General features: G+C 40.6%; 1 protein-coding gene across 1 annotated transcript; it reads right to left on the bottom strand.

Annotated features, from left to right (window-relative positions):
* Nucleotides 1–30: 30 nt before the first annotated feature.
* On the bottom strand, nt 31–17,841 carry LOC109445646 (betaine--homocysteine S-methyltransferase 1). The gene is made up of 8 exons (XM_019728180.3): nt 17,414–17,841; nt 13,767–13,899; nt 9,889–10,007; nt 8,705–8,896; nt 8,150–8,297; nt 4,300–4,482; nt 2,588–2,816; nt 31–684 (listed from the first exon to the last, which is right to left on the bottom strand). The coding sequence occupies exons 1-8, from the start codon at nt 17,444–17,446 to the stop codon at nt 501–503; spliced, it is 1,221 nt and encodes a 406-aa protein (XP_019583739.1). The 5' UTR covers nt 17,447–17,841; the 3' UTR covers nt 31–500.
* Nucleotides 17,842–22,236: the final 4,395 nt, after the last annotated feature.

Below are 22,236 nucleotides of genomic sequence, written 5' to 3'. Positions count from 1 at the left end.
CCGAACAGATCACACGTTTTATTTCAATGGTTGTATGATATGTGCTTTATTCTGGTCATTATATAAATTGTGTTTCTTGCTAAGGGTCATGTTCAGAGGAGCGTGGAAGTCACTTCCCTATAGCACTTTATCTGCCTGTCTGGCTGTGGAGCCATCTATGACAGTTCACGTCTCATCCTCCTTACTAGCCTGCGAACTTCTTGAAGTGGGATTAATGTTCAAATTACTTTTCCTTGGCCACAGTGATTTCCTTAGTACCTTATACATGGTGTATACCAGCTTAAGATTTACTGCTTACTTATTTTGCTTCTAAGAAAACTTCTAAAACGTACTTTCAAAATTGTCAGGTGCTATTTGTGATTCTGTTTTGTTCAGCTCATAACAATTTTATGTGTAGGCTGGCATTGATGTGAACATTGCTTTTTAAACTACCTTTTCCTTATTTCTAAGAACGGTAGCCCAGACAGAGGAATTCACAAAATTGGGTTCCACTGAGGCTACTAAGCAGATTTGAATTTCTGTTTGTCAAAGAGCTCTTTCAGCTGCTGCTCAGTTGTGGCTTCTTTCTGCTGCATGAGCTCAGTTGTTCCTTTGGTTACTCCCCAGGCATCTGGCTTTGACATTGAAGGGTTGTAGGGCCTGCCTGAGGCTATCCGAAGATTCTCCCAGTATTCCTTCCTGGCCCTGCATAAACAAAATATACATTAGACTCCTCCCTGCATGTCAGTCTCTGTGTCACTGAGCTAGGATCCTGCCATGGCGCCATCTTTGCACTCTTGGGACTATGTCCATTAAAACACATTTATTCATCTGTATTAAAACTTTCTCCCCCCAGAATCTGTAGGTCTGAAATTACTTTGAATGTCTTCTCTTAACATATGCTTAGGGATCAAAAGCTAAGAATCAGAAGAGGGACATTTTCTATCTAATTGCCCTACTTCCCCATCCTCACTTTCTGGCACTCTACCTCATGAACCAGCTAAGCACGCCTTTGCTGCTTGTCCCCAATCCAGCATCCTTCTAGTTCAGGCCTCATCACATCTGTTACATTTCAGCAAAGCCTTCCTCCCAAGTTGCCTTGTCTCAAGGCTATTAAAACTGGCTAAGTTGCAAATCTAACCTTGTCCTGGACCATTTGTGACCCTCCAGGCTCCTCGTTGCCTTTGGGATGAGGTCACACTCAGCTCATACGCATACTCACCTCCTCTTCCTGACTTGTGTCTTCTATCAAATTCTGTCTCCCATCTTCTCAAACTTCTAGTTTCTCAACACACTGTTCTCTTTCTACCTCCCGTGTTTTCCTGTAGGCCGTTTCCTTGTCTGGCAGTGTAGTTCACTCTTCAAAATTTAGCTCAGCATCTTCTCTCTTAGAAATCCTTCATTAACCCCCCTCTGCCTTTTGCTCCCATGGGCCATTCGCTCAGACCACACAATACCTGTGCGTATCTTTACCCTTGAACTTCCTGTCATGTTCCCCCAAAAATAAGACCTAGCTGGACCATCAGCTCTAATGTGTCATTTGGAGCAAAAATTAATATAAGACCCGATATTATGTTGTGTTATGTTATATTATATTATACCTGATCTTATAGTAAAATAAGACCCGTCTTATATTACTTTTTGCTCCAAAAGATGCATTAGAGCTGATGGTCTAGCTAGGTCTTGTTGTCGGGTAAACACGGTATGCCAAGTTGAACTTACCTGTTTATCTCTCTGCCTCCTAGACTATTACCTCCTTGGAGATAGGCTTGTGCCTGGTCCATCTCGCTACCTCAGTGTCCACAACAGTGTCTGACATAGCTGTGCTCAATTAATATCAGCTGAACAGAGTGGAACTGTTCCCACTGCTTGGGGCACTCACCCTTCACTCACTTCCCTTTCTCGTGGAATCCTACTTAGCCCTTCAAAATCCAGCCAAGAAATCCCTTCTATTAAAATATCTTTCTATTATATTAGGCAGAAATAGTGCTTATCTTCTCTTCATTGTTTTTTTAATCCATCCCTCTCTTATTAAAGCAGTTCCCACAGTATAATACCTCAACTTTCTAACACGTTTTCCTCAGTATTCTGTGAGATTCTTTAAGCCAGGGACCCCAGCTTTTCGCTTGATATTTCTAGTGCCCTGAACACTGCCTGACTTCAAATCTGTTTGTTTGTGGTTCATCTTTCCCACTGGAATGTAAGCTCTAAGGGCAAAGACCTTCGCAATCTTACTCAGCACTGTATTCCCAGCTCCAAGAATCATAGTTGGCCCAGAACAGGCTCTTAATTACTATTTGTTATACTTAAGTTATACTTAAATCTCAATAATCAGTCGATTCAATATTAGTGTCCACCACATGGATGGTTTCCTGGAACATGAAAATACATTTCATTCCAACTTACATTATTTACATTGTATATTCTTAAATGTCCTCCAGAAATCACTCCTTAGGGATGTTTTACAAACATCTCTGTGAGAGAATTGAAGGAGCATCACTGACTATCATCACACAGCAAATGAGCTGTACTCTTTGTAATGACCTCACTTGGACATATTCATAATCTACAGGAGTTTGGTTGGCAAATATAGCTTAAAGGTGCTTACCTTGCTCTAACCCAGGGCTTGGTGTGCATGTCCAAACCACTTCCCCAGCTGCCGTGCTTCTCTGAAGCTGGTGGCAAAAAGCCCCTTTCTGGAGCCAGCTCCTCTGCAATCGCCCTGATGTGGTAGGGCTCAAATCCACAGCACCCGCCAATGTACCTGACCCCCAGGTTGTAGGCCTCTCTCGCGTATTTTTGAATATCCCATCTGGTCGCAACTCTGGGCTCCAGACCTACAATAAATAGTATTATACCTAAATTCTTTTTTTAAACAAAATATTCAAAATGAGTGGCTATAATAGGTATGTAATCTTCAATAAATAAGATAAGTAAGTTGTCAATATTTAATTCTTAACTTTTTAAAACTATTAGCTACTTTGCGTCTCTATATCACGGTTTAAATGCTGTGGTAGCGAGCCTTCAGGACGGCTCCTCTGAGCCCTGCCCTCGGACGTTCCCACCCTTGTGTGGCCCCCTCCTGCATTCTCCCAGGTTGGTCTGCGAGACCCATAGAATATGGCAGAAGGATGGTCTCTGACTTCTGAGGCTACGTCTTTAAAGACATTATGGCTTCTGCCTTGTTCTGTCTTGGAACACTTAACCCTGGGGAAGCCAGCTGCCATGGTGTGAAAACACTCAAGCATCTCAGTGGAAAGGGCCATGAGCTGAGGAACACAGGCCTCCAGTCCATGGGCAGCAAGACACTAACACCGACTCCCAACAGCCACCTAAGAGAGCTTGGAGGTGGGTCCCCCGGTTCCCATCAGGCCTTCAGACGACTGCAGCTATGGCAACCTCTTAAAAACCCTGAACAAAAACCACCCCGCCAAGCTGCTCCTGAATTCATGGCCCACAGAAACTATAAGATAATAAATGTTAAGTTTGCAGTCATTTTTTTTATGCAGCAATGAATAACACAAATGCCTTGCCATTCTTCTTCTGTGGTTCTTCTAGAGCAATTATTTTATGATAACTTACTTCTCTTAGGGTCCCTATAGGATGTTGGATATGGTATAAGGACCTTAGAATGAAATAGGAGGCTGGCGACACTCTGGGCCTGCTGACATCTCTGGGCTTGATTTTCAAGGTAGATTCACCCCCACTTTAAAAACACCCTGAGAGACTTTCTCCCTCTGCCTGCCTTGCAAGTACTCCCTCACTTCATCTGCTCTGTCTCTTCATGCAAATTTGTCATACAGCAACATAGTGATGGTATTTTCCCCTCCACTCTCAAACCCCAGAGCATCTAAGCAACATTTAAAATAGGAGAAAAGGATCTTGGAGATAACCTGGTCTAACCTTCTTATTTTTCTGATGAGAAAATTAAGATCTAGAGGATGTAAGGAATTTTGCTAAGGTTATGTATGCAATTCGGCAACAGAGTTGGAACCAGAAACAAAATCGTTGCTGATCTCACCATGAGACCATCCATTTTACCAATCTACAAGTATGACTAATTGGTTGTCTGTCTAGGTGTTGATTCAATTTTGATTTTGCACTGAACTTCAGAAGTCCTTTTTGCTTGTTGGTCCCATCTTTTCCTTCTACTGCTGTCTAATATCAAGGGGTTTGTGGCTTTGGGGAGAGAAGCTAGGGGCTAGAGATGAGGAGATATGCAGCCATTTCTTTACTCTGATAAAGCTCTATGGCTATAGATTTATCTGGAATTTGTCCAACACAAAGACATTGAGACAGTGTGTAGAATGTGTGCCTTACCAAAGGGGAATTCTGGCAGATCGATAAATCCTTGTTTGCCGGAGTCGGGAGTGTGGTAGGCCAAGGGCTGACTCATCAAGTGGGCTTTCAGTCGGGCGGCCTGCAGGCCTTCCTTCATGAGTTTCACTGTTTGCAAACTAATTGTGGAGTCAAAATGGCAGTTCACGCCCACAATGGAGGCTCCTGCAAGTGGGAAGAACGTTTTTCTTTTTATTATTATTACCAGGTGTACAAAACAATGTAGTAATTAGATATTTACACCCCTCACAAAGTGATAACCCCAACAAGTCTGCTACCGATCTGACACTGTACATAGTTGTTACAATACCATTGGCTATATTCCCTGTACTGTACTTTACATCCTGTGACTATATATTTTTAAAATTATATTAACAGTTGACATTCAATATTATTTTATATTAGTTTCAGGTGTACACCATAGTGGTTAGACATTTATATAATTTGTGTTTACTGCAACACTATTTACAATAGCCAAGATATGGAAACAACCAAAATGCCCATCAAAAGACGATTGATAAAGAACTTGTACATTATACAATGGAGTATTACTTGGCCATAAAAAAGAATGAAATCTTACCAGTTGCCACAACATGGATGGACCTAGAGGGTATTATGCTAAGTGAAATAAGTCAGACTGAGATCAAATACCATATGCTCTCACTTATATGTGGAATCTAAAGAACAGAATAAACAAACAAACAAAACAGAAATAGACTCATAGATACAGAGAACAAACTGATAATTGCTAGATGGGAGGGGGTTGGGGTGAGAAAGATGAAGGGATTAGGAAGTACAAATTGGTAGTTACAAAATAGTCTCAGGGATGTAAAATACAGTATGGAGAATATAGTTAATAATGTTGTAAAGACTATGTATAGTGTCAGATGGGTACTAGACTTATCAGGGGGATCACTTCATAAATTATATAAATGTGAAGAACATTTTAGCTTTAGGGATTCACAAGATAACAGGAGACTCAACTCTCCTATCTTAATCAGGGGGCTTTTATTTGGAATGGGGAGTTTGGAAGTACAGCATTTGATCCTTGCTTCCCGCAAACCGATCTTACCTTTGGACAAGAATGATTACTAACAGGAAGCAAGTGCTTTCTGTGAAAAGTGCTTTGAAGAGTCTGGTATAATTGAAGTGTCATTTATGCACACTTGGCTGTCCATCTTTTTAAACAAATCATTAGAGTTTCTTTTAACTTCAAATTTTAGTAGTCAATTTTTCAATCTTTGACATTATATTAGAAGCACAATAATTTTTCAGCACTCCCAGCTGCTAGATTGCACCCATGGTTACCATACCACTTATTTGAGGAATAAATCAATGTTCCCTTTCATCAGGCCAATTTAATAATATCACTAATCCAGATTCCAGCAGCAGCAGAGCTGATGCCAAAAGCTGTGGCATCCAGTGTTCAATGGCAGTTGTCTCAGTGGTCCTCACTGGTCTGGATCTACATACATGAAGTTTGCCCCTCATTCTTGTTCCAATCAGGTCACCCTCCCAGTCATTCCTCTGAATCAGCTTTTGTCAGGGGTACTGATGACCTCAATCTTGCCAAATCCAGCAGTCGAGTCTCTCTTCTCCTTTTACTCAATGTCTCAGCGGCATTCTGTCCAAAGGACCACCCCCTCCCTTCTTTTGGCTTCTGAGAAGTTCCCACACTCCCTGAGTGTTGCTCCTACCTCCCTGGCTGCTCTTTCTAGGTGTCACTTGCAGACCCCTCCTCAAGGCTGAACCTTTCAATCGTGCAGTATCCCAGGATCCCACTGAACCATCTTCTGCTCGTCACCTACACGTGCTGTTCAGCCCCAGGGCTTTAATACCATCTATATGCAGAAGTCTCCTGCATTTCTCTCTCTCACCTTGACCTTTCCATTGGGGTTCCAAACTTGTATATTCAACACCATTCCTAGCTTGGATTTTACTACCTTTCTCCTTTTTTTATTTTGAATGTTCTGCTACCAGAGTTTTTCTTCCCTTGCTTGACTTTATTACACTCGTGAATTAATCAATTAATCATATGGTGGCTATTTGTTGGATGTCTAGTAGGTATAATGGTCTTCGTAAGGGGGTTCTAGAGAAATATAAATATAGGACATAGTTGCTGACACTAATGGTTTTATAATTTAGCACAGGGCTTCCCAAGGTTTGCTCCATTAAAATGAGGCTCTGTGATCAATTAGGTGAGGCAGTAGCTATTTACTATGTCCCCTTCTTGGAGACTGCCGATATACATGGGCATATCAAAAGTACTGAGAAGTTCTATAGTAAACAGACCGACTTAACTCAGTTTAACATAGCATTTTCTAAATGTATTTGACTACAAAACCTTATTAACATTCTCACAGATTGGAAAATGTCAACTGATGATATTCCAAATGAGGGCTATAAACAGAAAGTGTTATGGTTGCTGAGAGGAGGCAGTCATCACTTGGGGTAGAGATGGTTATGTAAGTGTACATGGGGGTAGAATTTGATCTAACATTGTAAGACAGACTAGATTTATTAGGCCCATATTCATTAAGGACCTATTATGTGCTAGGCACAGGGTACTCAGTTTATGATTATTGCAACGCTATTCACAATAGCCAAGATATGGAAATAACCGAAATGCCCATCAATAGACGACTGGATAAAGAACTTGTGGTACATTTATACCACAGCAATTCATAGAGTATTATTCGGCCCTAAAAAAGAATAAAATCTTACCATTTGTGACAACATGGATGGACCTAGAGGGTATTATGCTAAGTAAATAAGTCAGACTGAGGAAGACAAATACCATATGACCCAGCCAGAGTCTCTGCGCTCTCAGATCGTACAGTCTAGTGAAAGAATCAGACATGAAAGAGATAAACAAATGAGCTAAGTGAGGAGTGCTTCAACGGATGTAAACAGGGTACAGTGATTTCAAACTTTGTGTCCACCTACTCTGAACAGAATGACAAGGGAAGGATGAGGGGCAGGCCAAGAATCCTTGCCAATTCACAATGGGGATGATGAAGGCCTCCTCCCGTCTTTCTGAAAAAAAGTTAGCTTGTTTTTCCCCCCATTTTTATATCACCAATCAAAAATTAGGATTCAGATTCCTTCCTAAATCTAAATAATTGTTATTATTAATGACAAGTATGAGGTGACTTTCATGAAATATCAGGAGTTGGATAAAAATCAGGAATTGAAAAATAGCCAATCAAAAATCTCTCTGTTCCACAGAGTGAGTCGGACTCTTCCACTGACACAGCTATTCCTTGGGTTTAAAACGAAGCACCTTTGAAAACAACCTGTTTTCCCTACTTGAAATGAAACCGAATATTAGGAATGGAAATTATATAAAAAGATAAATTAGGTGGTCAGTATTGCATATCAAAGGATTTTTTGATTTATTATACCAATTACGAAAAGCAAAGCATACCAGTAACTTACGAGAATGGAAAAACTTTGGCAAAGAGGACAACTGACAAGTTATTAGTGTTATTAATGTTTTAAAAACTCAATTTGAAATACGTTTAAAATAAAACACAATTGTTCCTAATGCTCCTTTTGATTTACTAAAATTCTTCTCATTCCTACATTTCTAGTTGTTAAACATTCGGCACAAGTCCAGTTGCTCCTTTCAAAAGGCTGGTGTGTGTATCCTTTTTTTTTTTTTAAACATTTTTCTCTTTAAGACTTAATAATATTCTCAATATTCCTAAAAAAGTAAATTAATTGTTTTCCTGTTAATAAAAGTAGAAAATAGCGATCCATAGACAGATCCGCATTTGTATGTTATTTTAGAAGACGCACTAACTGCAAACCTATCAAAATCCATCATCACCTGCTTTAACCAGGCGCACTGCACACTCGCCAGGGGTCACGCCATGCAAATCTCCCTCTGGGCCGATGCACATGGTCGCTGCCACTGGTTTTCCAGATGATTTCAAGACTTCAACTGCCCACACAGCCTCTTCAACATGTTCAAAATACTGAAATAAGAAAAGGTTAAAGTATTTTTAATCTTGTTTCCCCCAAAACCATTTGGAAACTTATTCTACTGCTAAGTAATTTAATAATCACTAGATAAGTGATTTTCAGATTCTGAGTCTGAAACATTTTGAATATTAAGAATTTGAATTTGAGACCCATTAGTATTTTTTAAATGGAATAGAATGGTGATTTCATACTGGGAATTGCAATCAAAGGTTTGAAGAACACTATATTATATTAACTGAATCAAATTTAGTAGAAGCCCTAAATGGGAAAAAAGCTTTCTAAACTAAGTATTACTATTACTTGTCGTGATGGGTACCCAACCTCACGTGGTCCTCATGAAAGCAAAAGGCAGAGGAAAGGGACTCAGTGTAATGGTCTCTTTGATCATCTCTGTGTTTACCTCTGCAATTAAGAAGTCCACATTCTTCTTCAGAAAGACCTCTAACTGTTGCTGAAACACTTTTTTCACTTCAGTTTCACTCTTGCAGCTGAGGTATGAAGGTGTCTGGCTCACGCCTCCTGCTACCAAAGCGTCTCCCTCGTCGGCCACTTGCCGGGCAATGTCACAAGCAGCTTCATTGACTTTCTGCCCCTGAAATGGTGAGTATAGGATACATGTACATGTTCATGTGAAACTGAAACCAAATAATTATTTAAATGTCCATATCTCAGTTGTATGTTACCATAGTGATTTGATTCCAGGAAGTGACAATGATGGACTAGTTCAGTGCCTTACCACGCTGAGCAGTAACAACAATACCAATAATAGCGGTGAAAAAATACATCTAATGCTGGTATCTGGGATATTACATTATACCAAATATCTGTGAGAGGGTTAAACGTCTTTACATAATAAGATCTAGTATCTTCCAATGCGTAAGCTGCACTTAAAAGACTACCTAGCAAATAGTGGTGATAGTGATAATAATTTGCCTTTAAGATTAATAAGCATAAAATTCAATTAAAATGACTACAGAATTCATGTCTTTTTTGTTTTCCTGTATTTTCTCAATTACCAGATAAATGTATCACAAGTAAGGTCTGTTTTAATTATTTAGACATTAAAGATGGACACTTGTCCTCAAAAAAATACCCAGTGCTGTAAGTCCCACAGACTCATGGAATTTTGAAACTCCCTTTCCATTGTAGAGAGAAAGGAACCGTCACCTTAATGGGGTAGGTAAATGGTTTGCCCAACATCACGCAGTTGATTGTAGCTGAGTCAGGAAGATTCCAGGTTCACTGACACCTTTCGTCTAATGACCTTTCCCCTACACTGTGCTGCCTTAAAAAACTGTGAGGGTGTAAGAATTTGTAAGGACCCCCTCAGCAACTTAGTCAAGAGACTGGGAGAATCACTAATCATTAAATACCTCTTTTTTGATCTGCTTCATTAAATACCTTTTTGTCAATTTGGGGAACTCCCGATAAAACCTAAGAGTGTTGTCCACATACATCTCATTTCTGTATTATGTAAAACAAAACTCTGAAGAGGCTCAACATTTTTCTCCGTGAGAATTTTGGTGATGACATGTGGTATGTCTACTAGGCCCTACTAAGAGTGCCATGTATGGTTTTACTCACAGATATTTTCTCTGCAACATAGTTTCCCCTGTTCTCCAGCTTGTCTTCACTCGCATAAAAGGTGAAGGTCTGCATGACATTTGATCCAGCTCTAAGGAACTCTCGGTGAAGCTGGCGAACTGGGAGATTGAATGAGGAAAGGCATTAATTGCTATCAGTTTATTAACTCGTGGTGTTTTCAAGAGGCTCTCAGATAAACAAATATGAAAATATCTGCTTAAATTTCTGGTGGCTTGGCATGCATGCATCCTGGGGGGTTCTGAGAGGTGGATCTGGGGTCTCTTGCCAGAAACAAGATTATTTCTACCGTGGAGTAGCGTGAAGGGAAGAGGGAGGTCCCACAGAGGGGCAATATGTCAGCACTTTTGACAGACAGAGAAGGTGGGGAAGGGCGTTCCCTATAGAGGGAAGGCCTGAGCAAAGACAAAGAGGCAGGAATAGGTTTGGCATTTGGGGAACAGCAGGTGGTTTGAGCAACTGGAGTTGAGGATATGTCAGAGAAGTGATGGAAGATGCAGTTGGAAAGGTGGGCGGGCGGACAGAGTACAACTGGCCGAGAAGTCATCCCAAGGAGTCTAGGTTCTAGGCTACGGGTGTCACAGTAATACCGACAATTTCTAAATGGATGAATGCCAAATGGCAAAGCTTTCACAGGTTACAGGAGATGGGATAGGACTTTTTCCCATAGAACCAAATGTATGCAATTTAAAGAATTTAGAATTTTCTCTAAAACAGTGGTCCTAAACCCTTGCTACCCATTAGCTACCCTGGAAGCTTTTTAAAAGTTACGGACCCATCCCACAGATATTCTAATTTAATTGGTTTGAGGCAAGACACAGACTGTGTGTTTTTTTTAAGTTTCCCCAACTGATTCTTATTTTCAGCTTTGTTGAGAACTGCCATTCTAAGAGAGTGGAATAATGCTCATCTTACAAAATGATAGTGAGACTTAGCTGGTATTGGTTTTGTCAGGGGCATTAACTGGGCAAAGTAAGAAGTCAGTAAACCAATATCAGCCCCTGAAATATATTTTGAAATTTAGAGGCCTGTAAAATCCAAAGGTCTGGAAGCAGCTACACGAGAGGCAGTTATTGGGACGCTGGGGCTAAGACTGGAGATGAGTCTCCATCTTTGCATCCCAGGTGCCTGCCAGACTGCAGAGAACATAGGAAGCTCAGTTTTTGTTTTTCAATGGTCAAATCAGTGAGGCAACAAGGCTTCTGAATTTCAGAAAATGGGTTTCTAAGCTTGAAGCCAAATCTTTGTTTTTAAAATCATGGAAACTTTCATTCTCAGTGGGAATTTAAAAGGGTGCCTAAATTGGGGGGCTTTGAATGTGTTGTAATTAGCCATAGAACCAATGAAACACGCCTAAAATGGAGTCCCCATATATCGGTCAGATGAGCTGCTGTGGTTGCAGCAGGGGTGCAGGGCCTATGGACTAGGTTCCTGTACACTAGAATGACGTGGTTTATAAAGCAGACGTCCACCCAGGTTGTCCTTGGGTTGATTTCCAAACACTGACAAAACCTTGGAAGGGTATGTAAATTGTTTGTGCACATGTACATTTTACAGTGCAGAGGTTCTATATCCTTTGATCAGATTTTTCCAGAGGGTAGTGACCCCACTCCTTGTTCTTAATTGATTTCATTATTCCACCATGCTTCCCTAAATGTGATCCAACTTAGACTCACTCCGATTTCCCAGACCCCTCCAGACCCAGTCAACCTGAATTCCTTGCCAAATTCAGTGCTGATTCCACTGGGTTTATGCAAGAACCACAACTTTTGGCATAAACTTCAATAGAAGACTTAGTCTGGTAATTTCTGGATGTCCTTTCGATTTCTACTTTCTGTTTTCTCTCATCATTAGACTCCTGAGTCTTCATCTTCTAGCCAGGAGTAGGGCGTAACTGTTCCCCATGACAAGGACACAACCTATACTAATTAATCACCTTCATCTTATGGCTTTAAACTCTTCATTGTACTAGTTTTATTTTAGCATCATAGAAGCTAACAGTTACCCAGTCTCTTGACTAAGTTGCTGAGTGGGTATCCTTACAAATTCCGACATTCTCACAGTTTTTCGTTTTGTTTTGTTTTGTGTTTTAATGCTGCATGGTGTAGTGTTATAGGCAAAAGGTGTCAGTGAACCCAGAATCTTCCTGACTCAGCTACAATCAACTGTGTGATATTGGGCAAATCATTTATCTACCCCATCAAGGTGACAGTTTCTTCCTCTCTACAATGAAAAGGGAGTTTCAAAATTCCATGAGTCTATGTGACCTACAGCACTGGGTTTTTTTGAGGACAAGTGTCCATTTTTAATGTCTAAATAATTAAAACAGAACTTACTTGTGATACATTTATCTGGTAATTGAGAAAATACAGGAAAACAAAAAAAGACATGAATTCTGTAATCATTTTAATTGAATTTTATGCTTATTAATCTTAAAGGCAAATTATCATCATCATCACTTCTATTTGCTAGGTAGTCTTCTAAGTACCCCATAGGGCAGCAGATGTATTTAGCATTTTGTGCGGTGAAAAGTGTTTAGAACATTCATGCTCTGAATGAGAGCTGCGGTCGTTTCAATGCTATTTTATGTGCATGAATTCGTGTATCTGCAGGTACTTTTCTAATTTAGGCTGGGTGACACCTAGAATTGATATAGACCCTGAAATTTTCCCTGCAAGCTGGACTGCATCTCAAAGATTTTTGTTAGGACTGGTGTCTGGGCTTGCCTTCTCAGTGCTAGAAATTGTGAGAAAGGGAAGGTTATACTCTAGGTACACAATCCCTTATCCAAGCCATTTTAGGACCAAATGTGTCTTGGCATTCTGAATGTTGGGGAATTTTAGAAAGTTAATATAGTACATATGCTATATATTATGTAACACTCATCAGGGTCTGAAGTGGCCTCCCCAATCAAACACATTCATATTTTTTTGGCATCAAAATATATGACTCTCCACATTAAGTAGGATATAATTATAAATATCCTCACATTAGCTCAGGTCACATTTTGCTCCAAAATGGTTTTGCTGCAAATTTATTATCCCACTGAAGAAGTACTGCAAAATTTTATTTGACCTTTTAGAGTTTGCTGTGGAATTTCAAAGACTTGCATTTCTCAAGTTAAATTTACAAGGGTAATATCTAACTATGCTACGTACATATATAACTGGGAGACATTATATATATGTATACACATAATCTCCCTCCGGTTCCATCCCACCTCTCCTCCTGGCCATAAAAGATTTGTGGTCAAAAAAGTGGAGTGAGAATAAGGTGTTTAGGTACAGGTGCGGGGAAGGTAGACAATTGAATTTCAATAGGGTGGGGCTAGTAGACGATGAATTTGACTAGTTGGCACATATATGATGGAGGAAGCCCTATCTGAAGACATATGCCGGAGAATGGATAATAAACACTGAAATGGGAGGGATGGAGACTGAGAGTCTTGATGAGGTTGAAGCGTGGCAGTATTAGAGTGAGCCGACAAGATAGGAGGTGGCGGTCAGAGAGTGGGGCCCTGGTCATTGAGCTTTCAGCAGTGGACAGCTGCTGGTGAGATCTAAGAGTGGGCTGCTGAGATGGGAGTGGAGGAGGAGATCAAGGCACTAAAGAGAAGCGTGTTGGATGGATCATCTGTCTGGACATGGAAGTCACCTAGAGAGATGAGGGAGGCAGGGGAAGGTAGTGAGCCAGTACTAGGCTCATCTAGAGCGAGTGGCAGGGACCAAGAGGCAAACATAGATGACAGCTTATCCAACGTGCGAATCCATACTTGCACACCTAGCACCATGCCCAGCAGGCTGTAAGTAATATTTGGAAAAGTGCTCTTTTATGAACTTTGAAGAGAGCAATGCACCAACCTGCTTCTGGGTGCTCCACAGCAGCTTCCGGGGTCCAGGGGCCTGCCTTCACATAGCCCCTCTTCTCCAGTGCAAAGACGAACCCTCCATCTCCAATCACAACCTCTCCGGAATTTAAACGTTCGAGGATGCCCTAAAATTACAGGTGAGGGGGAAGGACAAAAAAGGTACTTGAGTTTTTAAGACAGTGTTCTGTTTGTAGTACATTTGCTACCATATTCTTGAGAAGTATGATTTCTTAGAATTCTCGGAAAGTACAGGTATATTTTATAAATTCATGTTACTATTAGGCAAACAGCCAGTGTGCTCCTATGATGAAAATTTGTGTATATGTGTGTGTGAGGGGGTTGGTGGGGAGGTGGTCTTTCAGAACACATGAAAGAGTTTTAAAAAATATGGTAAGAGGACGTTATGTATGAAGAAATACCTGTAGAGGGATTAAATGAAAAGGGTTTATTGTAAAGCCTCAAACAAATACTAAAGCACACATTCGTAAATTGGTGAAGGCTGGTCTTTCTTCTTTATTCTATCTACAACCAAAGAGATGATTAAAATGATTAAGGCATTTTGAAGACTGAAAAGTCACAAGACACTTGGTGAAGATAGCAAACTACCACAAAGGTGGCCAAATCCCTTAAAGACTTCCATGATTGGTGTTAGAATTCAGTTTCCACAGCAGCAGCTGTGTGATGCTGCCCATAAGTTAAGAGCACGCCTGTTCGCACTCTCTGAGTGCAAGATGACAAGAACAGGAAGAGACAACTAAATAAAGTATTTGTAAAAGGATTTCCAGCCCAGTCTCCATACCTATTCCATTTATAGTACCATGCAATAATTACCCTGGTGCTAGTGTAATTTTCTAGTGTAACCATTTTTTAAAATTTAGAAGAATCATAGAATTTTAAAATAAACAGTACTTTAAATTCAATTTAGGTCACTTCCTCTGATTTTACAAATGAAGGATTAAGGCCCAGAATCTTTGAGTAACGTACACAAAGTCTCCCAGGTGAGGAGTATAGGGCCTCCTGGCTGTTTTATCCTTAAACGGAGTCTAGATTTTATTTTAAATGGGTGTCAGGAGTGTGGAACAACCCTGAAAAGACCACATAAAGGAACAATTTAGAATGTACTTACCTACTATGTTTCATTTATTACCATAATGATTGATAAAACAAATGCTGATATAATAACAAAGGTTACATAATTCTGTGAGAGCTGTTCATAAGATTTTGCATCCTAAATCCTAGACACCTTTTAAAGCTTCCCTTATTTTAATCCTGTTCCCCTGTACTACTCTTTCCTATGTGTTTTGGTCAGGTAGTACTCAGAGAGAAGACACAACTGACATTTTCATTTTAAAGCAATAAAACAGGAGCACCATGCTGTATGTTCCCAAATATCCCTTCCAGATAGAAACATTTTCAAGCATAAAAGACTACGAGATAACAAATACAAAAATACAGAATTGATAACATGTAATTTTGAAATCCAAATATCTGTAATGATTTCAATGTGTCTAAATACCACATCTTAAAACCACAATTTTGATCATTATGGCCCAATTAACAAATATATATATATATATATATATATATATATAGCTAGTCAGTGCAGTGAAATAAAAAACACGAACAAGGATCAAATAAATGAGATATGATTTGTTGCTTTCATTTGACTTAAATAACTCATTATATTTTGTTCAAGTCAGTTAGCAACTCTCATTGAACATGTGTGTGTTTTCAAATTGTAGAACACAAACAAATACACAGCCTAGCTAAGAATCTGATAGTTGCTGGTGGAGTGGCTCATGGTGATTCCAATACCACACTGTTCATATATTTGCTGAGCAATTACATCTAGAAAAACAATCTCTTAGATTCTAGTGTATTTTAAAATACCTGGACTTCAGACTTTCCTGTTCCTAAGCTAAATAGCTTTTTTTTTTTTTTTTAAAAAAAAAAAAGTGGAATGTACTATCAAAAAAATGCTCAAGATATTGTTTTGTGAAAAAGTATTATAAAACATTATGTGTAATATCAGACCATTTTTGTATACAAAGTACATTTTGTCTAGACAACAAATTAGCAGAATATAGGAGTACACCAGAATGTAGCAGATGGTACATTTCATAGTGCTTTCCCAAGTTATTTACAATGAGCATGTGTTAGGTTTGTAGCATGTATTTTTAAAAAGTATAGACATATTATTGTTCATATTTTAACACTGACATATGCATGGAAACAATGTTACCAAAGAAACTTTTTTTATTCCATCTTATGTCCATCTGTTGCTTATATGATCCTTTAAAATGTTTCGTTTTCTGAGTTTGAATTGAGGGAGTGGGTTAGAATCCATGGATATGCAAATGGTGTCAAACCAAAAAATCTTATTTAATCTCTATAGCAATCATCCTTTCCAGTCTACATCATTTAATAATTTATGGATTGGCAAAAATTCTCAATCTCATTTAACTGGTTAACAGATTATAATCGTTTGCCATCTCAACATCTTCCTCAGGCCATCAACATGCATCTATTAATGCTGCATGGCATTTAAAAATTTTAACTGAATTAACTTTGTGTGTGTGTGTGTGTGTGTGTGTGTGTGTGGAGATCTTTTTTATTGGGGGGCCATCTTTTAGAAACGGTGCATAGCCCATTTCCTAAAGGGATGGCTGGCAATGTGGGTGAGAGGTGGACCTGCCCTTATGATCCTCACAGCCGCACAGTTGGCCTGGCCAGGTCTGCCTACCTATCCTTCTCTTGGGGCCTCCATCCGCCAGGCTGGGCGCTCTGGCACCTAAGGGTTAAGCGTATTCCCTCCTCCTTGCGTCCTTCTCTTCCCACCCTCCCAGCCATAGTCCCGTGGTCAGTCCATCCATCCACAAATCCATCCCCCAAACTAGACGAAGATCGACAGTCTGGACTGGAACATTCGTCCCAACAAGGGAAGAGATGTGCTTGTTTTTAATCAGGCGCTGGAGCTGCTGTTTTAAAAAATCTTATTAACAACCCTTCCTCAATATTTTACTGCCGCGGTGCCCATTTCCGAGGTTCACGTGGTGCATTTTGTTGTGATCGCTTGAAACCAAACTACGGGAGAAAACGTACCATCGCCCAACCCAGCTGCGGCGGGGCGGCTGAGCGCCAAGTAGAGACCCCGAGACCCCCGGCGGCGTGGAGGCGCCGGCTGGGAACCGTTGGAGCCCGCACCCCGCGCCTCACTGCGGGTCGATCTAGGGCGTAGAGGGGAGCACGCGGCGGTGCGGGCACGGACACAGACACGCAGGCGCCCCTTTGTCCCAGCACGGTGGAGCAGGGAAGACGCTCCTGTGAGTCCAGGAGCTGCACCTCTGTTGGAGTGCTCCAGTGTTGGCGGGCGGGACTCAGGTGTTGGGAGTCTCCGAGCTCTAGGAGCGCCCTCAAGCCACACAGATCTGGGGGGGGGCGGGCCACTAGACCTATGGAGCGCTCTGAATATGAGTAGTGATGCGGGGCTTGGAAGCACCTTGGGGTCCTGCAGGAGAAGTTCTGGGAGCACTTTCTGGACTCCCCTGCACCCCTTGAGTCTGGGGTGAGGGCCGGTGGGTCCAGACCCAGACCCTCGCCTGGATAGGAGAGCAGCCTCGGGGACCCCCGAAGACTCACCTTCTTGGCCTTTTTGCCCCCAACGGGTGCCATCTTCGTGGTGTCCTGACCGGGTACTCGGTAGGGATGCTGACCGACGAGGCTAGCGTTTATCCCTGCGAGGCCCAGATGCAGCCGGGCTCTTTATACCCGCTGTTGGACGCGGGGTGGTTTCTCCAGCCTCTGCGCGGTCCAACGCGGGCCTCCGGCGAGGAACACGCCCACCAAGCCTGTTTTTGAGGCCTGCCACTTGTTGGGAATCTGCCCTGAAGAGGAGATGATCGAGATTGCTCTCCCAAATGGGCGAAAACAGCGAGAAGTAAAATAAGAACAAAAATTAATGAGGTCTGCACTCGCTCAGGTTTCTAACCTATCTGCTTATAATCTCTCTTTGCCCCCGGAGAGTCCCTAGCCCTAATTTACCTCTCCCTTGCTTGGGATCATGCACCATTACCTACTTAAATCGCCCGTGAAAGCCCCTAAGAATTTCATTCAGGCCCAAATATTTGTCAAAGGCCAGGGTACAAAATTATTGGATGAGGAGGCGACGTGCTGGAAGTCAGCCTAAAGTGTCATCTGTGTGGTGTACATCCATAACGGAACACAAATAATGGCATTTACAGAAGCGTCCGATACTAACCCTGAATTAGTGGATATGTTCAAAATGACCTTCTCCCCTTATATCCAAACATGCTGAAATGTATTTTAGAGACTTCAAAATTCATCGACAAAATGTATAGGCATTAGAAAAAGTGGAAGAAAATAGAATTGTTGACAGTAGTTATCTGCTGATGGTGGAATTAGGGCTTGTATTTGTTTTATTCATTATGTTTTACTGTAGTTTCCAAAATATCTTTACAACGAGAACACATTGATTTTAAAATAATAAAAATATAACTTTAAAAAATATATACAGTAACTAGTCTAGAAAACAACTTAAAACCCTGGAACAGAGTTCAGAATCTTTTATCCAAAATAAAAGCACAAGCGAAAATTTTGTACGTGGAATAGTAGTAGCCTCTATTTCAACACACGCAAAGAAGAAAATTACTGTAGCAAATGATGAATTAATACAAATTTAATGTTTAAAATGATTTGCACTTGAGATATAACTGAGAAAGCAGAGAAGTTCTTGCTGCTGATAATTGTCAAGTTTAAAATGGGAAAAATGGAAGGATGATGGATGCATATACCATATGTAATTCAAATAATCTCATATTTCACCTGCACACCAGAGGAATGAGGAATGAGGCAGTATCCTTCACAATGCCTAGACTTTTGACCGTTAAAGCATTGGAGTATCGGAGTAGGTAATAGTTTAGTTAGTTAATATGTTAACTGCTTAGAGTAGTAACCTGGTGAGTGAGTATTGGTGAGACAAACAGGTTCAAGAGTGAGCCCCTCTGTGGCTGCGGGGAGCAGCTGCAATGGTGGGTGCCAGGCACTAGAGGGCAGTATCAGGGCTCTGACAGTAAAAGCTGAAAGCAGACATGCTCAATTTCACACTTCATCCAAACTCAGCAAAACTTAGAAAAGATTTTAAACTAGCAGCATTTCACTTAAAAATAGTGAGTTTTAAATAGATAATATAGACACACATGGCAAAATTTAAGACGTTTCTCCAGCTGCTGTTCCCAGTACAAGTCCTACCTGGAGGTAACCACTACTCCTTGTGAACTCTTCTTCCAGAGGAACTCTATGCGTATCTAAGTACACATGTATAGATAAGGATTTTATTTAAATGTAGGGAATTTTAGTTATTTAAACACTTATCCACCTCCACTTTTTCCAAAAATCGTATAAGCAGCTGTTGAAATAGTTTTGTTATTCCTCAGCTTCTCAGTTCTCTACCACCCCACCCCACCCCAATGAGGGCCATTAAAAAAATTCATCTACTCTTCCCATAATAAATAATATCCACAGTTCGTTGGGTTCACTCACTGAGGGCACAGCTCACTTACTGTGTACCAGGCATTACATTAGGCCTTTCACACACGTTACTATTTACTCCTCACAGCTCTATGAGGCAGGCACCGCCTCTTTGTACTCAAGAACCATGAACTCAGGGAGTTAGAAGAGTTATCAGTGTGTGCTCTGAAGTTCCTTTGCCCTATTCCCAAAGGACGAAGTCTGCTTGGATACCACCTGGGGGGTGAGTTCTGTCCTAACTGTTCTTGGAAGGTTTCCCATGTTTTTTGTTCTCTGCTTAGAGCAGTGAGATGAGGAAAATTATAACACTGTAGTCTTTGGCCGCCTACAGAGAAGTTTGGGGTTAGAGATAAATCCTGAATGGACAGAGGAGAGTTAAAGCTGGAGCTCAACCCCTTCAGTTTTATAACCTCAAAAGAGAGGTCTTTCACTAGTGCTTTGCTCTATTTACAACCCCATTTATTCATTCAACAAACATTTAAGTACCATTCATACAATGTTTCAAACACCGTGCTTGTTTCTGGAAGTAAAGGATATAGCTCCTCCTTTTTTCCAAGGGGGAGTTATATACACTATCTCATGTAAGAGTTAAAATGTCTCCCTTTTCAATATGTAGATGGGAAAATGTCTGGACTTTTCATTTTCCATTCAACTGAATCGTCTTTAAAAATAAAAATGGCTTTTCATAGATCTCTTTAGATTAAAAATGCTTCATTTAGCCCTTAAACCACTGAAGATGGTTTATGTTTTTACACCATATAAAACAGTGTTTGCAAACTGGTGACATGGAAATGGGGCCAATCTTCGTGTTTCCTTTGGCAAGGCCAGTGTTGTCGAAAAATTGAATGTGAATTCCTTTATGCGGAGCCTTTCCGTTTGCCAGTCTGCCCCACACCCAATTGTCCTACATTCTCCTGGTTTACATATTTAACTTAACTTGAGGGCATTTGAGTTTTCAACTTCACCTCTGCATAGAAGGTGTATTGGGGATTATCAAATACATGTGAGATATCCTTTGGTCTGAATTCTACCAAATAGCCCCCAAATTGAAGGTTTCACTTTCCTTATAGTTTCCTCTTGCCACTACTCCCAGTTACTTTTTGCTGCCAGCACCCAGGATCAAAATAAAAGGATGAAGGGGTGGGCGTCTCATCTAAAACCCTCTTCGCTGGGTGCACTTGCTCACTCTATCTTTTCTGGTAGTACTTCATTCCTTCTGTTTACCGCAGTGGCCACATTTATCCCAGCACACCAGGCATATCGAACCACCTCACACAATCACTCCCCTTGCTTTCTTCATATGTAAAATTCAAGTTAAAGCTAGGTGACTTTTTTTTTTTTTCAATTGGCTTCATGTAAAGTTGGCCTGGGATAAACTAGAGCATAAGATAAATAGCCTTTTCCCAGGATGCTTTATTTGCCTCCCCCTTTTGGTCAGCAAGCGCTTCCTTAGGTTGGCTCAGAGGGTGCTTCTGGCTCATGTTTGTGCCTCCATCTTCTGCCCATTCCCAGTTCTTGGAGAAACAGCACAGTTTTTTTGTTTTTGCTGGACTGTTTAGGGCTTCCTTTCACTACAGGTAAAAATGCTTCTCTCAGAGCTGGCAGATTTGCCAGCTTGTACAGAATCTCCTGGATTCCATCAGAGTCCTCTAGCTGAAGTTCCTGTGAATTCTGGACATCCCCCAGTTTTCAAACTATCTTCCAAGTATGGTTAGTAATACTATTATGTAGGTTTCAAGTGTACATTGCTATATAATATATCATCTATATGTTGCATTGTGTGTTTAACACCCAGAGTCAGTTCTCTTTCTATCTCCATATATTTCCCCTCTTCTACCACACCTTCTTCCCCCTTCCCCTCTGGTAACAACCAAACTGTTGTCTGTGTCTATGCATTTTTGTTTCTTTGTTCGTTTGGTTCATTTGTTGCTTTTGGTTTTATAGTCCATATATGAGTGAAGTCATGGTTCTCAACTTTTTCTGTCTTACTTATTTCGCTTAGCATGATGATCTCAGGATCCATCCATGTTGTCACAAATGGCAGTATTTCATCTTATGCAGAGTAGTATTCCACTGTGTATATATACCACGTCTTCTTTATCCAGTTGTCTATCGAAGGACACTTTGGTTGTTTCCAGGTCTTGGCCACCGTGAATAATGCTGCAATGAGTACAGGGGTAGATATATCTTTACAGATAAATGTTTTCAAATTTTGGGGGTAGATACCAAGTAGAGGGATTGCTGGGTCATATGGTAATTCTATTCTTATTTTTTTTTTTGAGGAACCTCCATATTATTTTCCAAAGAGGCTGCACCAATTTACATTCCCACCAGCAGTGTATGAGGGTTCCTTTTCCTCCAGAGCCTCTCCAACCTTGTTGTTGTTTGTCTTGTTGATGATAGCCACTTTAACCTGTGTGAGGTGATATCTCATTGTGGTTTTGATTTCCATTTCCCTAATTGCTAGTGAAGTTGAGCATCTTTTCATATATCTCTTGGCCATTTGTATGTCTTCTTGGGAAAGTGTCTGTTCAGGTCTTCTGCCCATTTTTTAATTGAATTGTTTGTTTTTTGTTGTTGTTGAATTGTATGAGATCTTTATATATTTTGGATATTAGCCCCTTATTGGAGGCGTAGTTTGCAAATATTTTCTCCCATTCAGTTGGTTGCCTCTTTGGTTTGTTGATGGTTTCTTTTGCTGTGCAGAAGCGTTTTCATTTGATATAGTGCCACTCATTTATTTTAGCTTTTACTTCCCTTGCCTTTGAGGTCAAATTCATAAAATCTTCCTTGAACCCAAGGTCCATAAGTTTAGTACCTATGCTTTCTTCTATGCAGTTTATTGTGTCAGGTCTTATGTTATCTGCCCATATTCATGTGGGTTTATTTCTGGGTTTTCAATTCTATTCCATTGG

Source organism: Rhinolophus sinicus, chromosome 3, assembly GCF_057876585.1.
Source record: "Rhinolophus sinicus isolate RSI-liver-muscle chromosome 3, RSI-T2T, whole genome shotgun sequence".
In the NCBI taxonomy this organism is placed as follows: Eukaryota; Metazoa; Chordata; class Mammalia; order Chiroptera; family Rhinolophidae; genus Rhinolophus; species Rhinolophus sinicus.
This window is presented reverse-complemented; position numbering and strand designations above follow the sequence as displayed.

Coding starts and splice junctions, on each gene's coding strand:
- LOC109445646 (XM_019728180.3), bottom strand. CDS start 17,446: ATGGCACCCGTTGGGGGCAAAAAGGCCAAGAAG. Junction 8,298..8,704: donor TGGACTTCTTAATTGCAGAG/GTAAACACAGAG, acceptor TTCTTATTTCAG/TATTTTGAACATGTTGAAGA. Junction 685..2,587: donor AAGCCCTGGGTTAGAGCAAG/GTAAGCACCTTT, acceptor TTGTTTATGCAG/GGCCAGGAAGGAATACTGGG.